Source organism: Myotis davidii, unplaced genomic scaffold (genome assembly GCF_000327345.1).
Source record: "Myotis davidii unplaced genomic scaffold, ASM32734v1 scaffold176, whole genome shotgun sequence".
In the NCBI taxonomy this organism is placed as follows: domain Eukaryota; kingdom Metazoa; phylum Chordata; class Mammalia; order Chiroptera; family Vespertilionidae; genus Myotis; species Myotis davidii.
In genome coordinates, this window is record NW_006287911.1 from 279,017 (window position 1) to 283,398 (window position 4,382).

The 4,382-nt window shown below is 39.0% G+C and overlaps 1 protein-coding gene across 1 annotated transcript in view; it reads left to right on the top strand.

Annotated features, from left to right (window-relative positions):
- The window catches only part of RALGAPA1 (Ral GTPase activating protein catalytic alpha subunit 1), a gene marked incomplete at its 5' end in the record, with an annotated part of 288,956 nt that overhangs the window by 144,917 nt on the left and 139,657 nt on the right, over window positions 1-4,382 (top strand). Inside the window, 2 exons of the mRNA XM_015561310.1 lie at window positions 1,678-1,833; window positions 3,666-3,794. Coding sequence (XP_015416796.1) covers window positions 1,678-1,833; window positions 3,666-3,794 — 285 coding nt within the window. The remainder of the gene's footprint in view (window positions 1-1,677; window positions 1,834-3,665; window positions 3,795-4,382) is intronic.

Consider the following 4,382-nt stretch of genomic DNA (forward strand, 5'->3'; position numbering starts at 1 on the left):
CCAGTCTGGGTGAGGAGCTGAGGGCTGTTTTCAGGCTGGGCGTGACTGAAGCTCCCAACCGCTCCTTTTTTTCTTTTTTATTCTGAGCCAGCTTTAGCTTCGAGGCTTGGCTCCAGCTCTTAGGCCTCCACTGCTGAAAGTAGGTTTCTGGCCTTTGCTTACAATGTTGCGATCCTGCTGGCTGAAGTCCGGCGGTATTTGTTACATTGTTCTTAAACTGCAGGCTTAGAGGCCTTCAGCTGCAGGCGGAAAATGTTGGTTTCCTCCGTCACTGAGGCAAGCAAGGCTCATGTTAGTTTCAAGCTGCCTGGCTGCTGGCCGCCATCTTGGCTGCCAGTTAATTTGCATATTGCCCTGATTAGCCAATGGGAAGGGTAGCGGTCGTACGCCAATTACCATGTTTCTCTTTTATTGGATAGGATTATGTTTTTACTAGAAGCCCAGTGCAAGAAATTCTTTTACTGGTACGGTCCCTAGCGGCTGCTGGCCACTGTCCAGGTACTCCCTCCCTTCCCCCAGTCGGCCGGCCCCCTGGTTGAACTCCCAGAAGAACTCCGGTGGAGGGGACAATTTGCATACTAAGCTTTTATTATATAAGATTGTATTTAAAGAAATATTAATCTTAAATTTGTGTCACAGTATGTATGTACTTTCAAAGATGTGATTCTTTTAAATATCACTTGATATGTTTGATACATTTTTCTAAGCGAAACTGTGGTTATTCATACTATTTTGTATCATTTTAATGGTAATGGTTTAGGTAATTCTGATATTTAGTTCAAAGAAATTAAGCCAACATAGAAATAAATGAAAATAAATATATTGCTTTACAGGGGAGTGGGGGCAGTCAGGGAGAGGTCAGTGGGGAGAAAGGAAACTTATGTAATACTTTAAACAATAAAGAATTTAAATTACAAAAAAAATAGCATGTGTGGGGTTAAGGAGTATATGAAAACTGTACTTTATGTTCAATTTTGCTATGAACCTAAGACTATTCTTTTAAAAAGTCTATTTAAAAACAAAACAAAAATGAATAGTAAAGCATTTGATGTTACATGCACAGAAAACTTACTAACAAAACTATCCTACTATAAGGGATATATAAATAACCCTTTGTTATATAAATAAGATATGTGCTTTGAAAAAAATATATATATAGAAGCCTAAATGACCATTAGGACCAGTTGACTGAACAACCGGTTTTGTTATGAACACACACTGACCACCAGGGGACAGACACTTGACACAGGAGCTGCCCCCTGGTGATCAGTGTGCTCCCACAGCCATCCTCCCACAGTCCCTCCCTCCAGCCACCAACCTCCCGTGGTCCCTCACCGCAGTCGGCCGAGTGGTCAGTGCACTCCCACAGTCAACCTCCCATGGCTGCCCAACCTCCTGCAATCCCTCCCCCTGGCCGGTCGGATGGTCAGTGCACTCCCACTGCCTCGGTGGCCAACCTCCCGCGGTCCCTCTCCCTGGCCAGCCGGCCCCGAGATGGCCCCAATCACCGGCCAGGCCAAGGGACCCCACCCATGCACAAATTCATGCACTAGATCTCTAGTGTGTGTGTGTTTGCATATATATTTGTATATATATTTCTTGATATATTTGAATGTTTAAGTATTTAATAAACAGTATTTGTTTTTTAGTAATAAAGCCAATATTTTTAAATTGTAGGCAACCATGTTGACTGATAAATATAAGCAAGGTAAATTACATGCTTATAAACTTATTTGCAATACAATGAAAAGAAGACAAGATGTTTCTCCAAATAGAGATTTTCTGACACATTTTTATAACATAATGCATTGTGGATTACTTCATATTGATCAGGTAAATATATGCACTTTCTGGCAAGTTGCTTTATATGTTTTATCTTTGATTCTCAATTCTGTTTAACTCCTGACATTCAAAGTCTAGAATTAAAATTTTTTCCTATGTAGTGGTTTATTTACAAGTTTTTTCATTTTATGACCTCATTTGTTTTTGAAATGTAGGTGGAAAAACAAGCTATTGTAACAAGGGATTGACTTGACTATTAAATGCATTGTTCCTCTAGTGTTATACCAAATAGTTCACTTTTTGAAGAGATTAAGCCATCCTTTGCTTATGTGGACAGCATTTTATAATTTTTACTTGATAATTGGTACTTGAGGCATATGGACTTACTCATCTAGTCATGTAGTATTCAGAGGTTTTTTTTCTACTCTTAAGAGTCAGCACATCACATTTTCTTATTACCATAAATTGTATGAGCATAATGACAATTATATTGACTTGGCGTTTGTGTCGATCACAATCATTACATTATATAGTCATAATTATGACTCTAGAGCATTACTTCAGGGGTCTTGATTCTGGCCAAAAAACTGAAAAGTGTGGTAGGTTACAAGTCAAAGTAATGCAAGCATTTTTATCAAACGTGGTTAAGTTTCACTTTCAGTTCATTTAGAGAGCATTAAATTTATATTAAAATATATTTCACTTTCTGAAAAATGAGTAAACTTCTTGCATTAATTGGAACTAATTATAATGTTCTACCTTATAATATGTCTCAGATAAATTGATGATCTTGATAACTAGAAAAAGAGAGCTTTTGTGTAAGATAAATCACATTAATACAAGGTAATTTGCCACATTCTCATTGTAATTTCCAAAGGCAAAGTGGATTATTAATCAAGTCAAGAATATTCCCTCAAAGGTGACTACATCTAGATTTCCATTGCTAGATATCTATCATCAAAGGACTTCAGTTTATCTAAAAAAGAGAATCTCTTCTGTTGTAATATAACAGGTCATGCAACTTCAGAGATCAGAATCATCACATGGAAACAAAGAGGTAACAGGAGGAACTACTCTGCAATTCAGTTTTAACCCTTTGAAACAAAGAGCCTTCCAACTTCCTCTGTAGTGTGAAAAAAATGCTGTATTGATGTCAGCTAAACAATGTTTTAAGTTTACTTTCCTTTGACAGAATATAATAAGTATGGATTATTTGGAGGAATTAAAATTAATATTTGTAATTAGCCACTATATAGTAACTAGAGGCCCTGTGCACGAATTCGTGCACCAGTGGGGTCCCTCTGCCTAGTCTGTGGGATCAGGCCAAAAGTGGCTCTCTGACATTCCCCCGAGGGGTCCCAGATTATGAGAGGGTGCAGGCCAGGCTGAGAGACCCCACCGGTGCACAATCAGGGCCAGGGTGAACGCGGGAGGTTGGCCAGCTAGGGAGGGACCATGGGAGGACTCCAGGGCGTGTCCAGCCTGTCTCAGTCAGTCCCGATTGGCTGGACTCCAGCAGCAAGCTAACCTACTGGTCAGAGCATCTGCCCCCTGGTGGTAAATGCACGTCATGGTGACTGGTCAGCCAGTCTGCTGCCCCCTGGTGGTCAATGCACATCATAGCGACTGGTCGACCGGTCGATGTCTCCCTCCTGGTGGTCAGTGCACGTCATAGCGAGCAGTTGAGCTGCCTTAGCATATCATTAGCATATTACGCTTTGATTGGTTGAACAGACTACCGGACACCTAGCATATTAGGCTTTTATTACATAGGATTACCTATTTTATTATTTCATGTGATGTCTATTTTTAAGGATATTGATTAGCTAATACTCAAGATTACATTTGTGACATTCTTTCTCCCTTCTTTCCTTATTCCTCAGGATATTGTCAATACAATCATCAAGCACTGCTCACCTCAGTTTTTTTCACTTGGTTTGCCTGGTGCCACAATGCTTATTATGGATTTTATTGTAGCAGCTGGCAGAGTGGCTTCTTCAGCTTTTCTCAATGTAAGTTTTTATTTCCTGTTCTTCATAACAAATATTAGTTAACCAAGATACTACTAAAAGAGAAACAAAGGAAGAACTAAGCTGTTCTTGATAAAAATACAGCAATCTAATGCTCAGGAAATTTCACAGTTTAATTGGAATTGTTGTGTCTTCTGCATTAAAAAAGTAAGAAGTTCTAATGTATAAGAAAGTACTAAAATTTGTTGAGGAATTGACCCAAGAGCTATAAAAATGGACTAAATCTGATAAGTAAAACAGAATTTTAAACCGAGGAAATCTAAGGAAATGGACAAGAGGAGGGAAGAAAGTAAAGAAAAGGCAGTGGACTATAGCAAAAGAAAAGAAAGAAACAGAGGTGAGATAATCCAGAAATATGCTCTTAGGAATACACTCTAACCTCTAAACAGCATGTGGGATTTTTTTATGCAGCTGTGGAGCTGAGGTGGTGCCAAATAACTCAGTATAGTTGGAACATGTTCATTTTAAGAGGCAGGGGTGAACTGAAGAGAAAGACAGTGACTGTTTATAGTGCTAAAGAGAATAGGTTTCATTCTAAGGAAATAATGAAGAACCATTGAAGAATTTTAA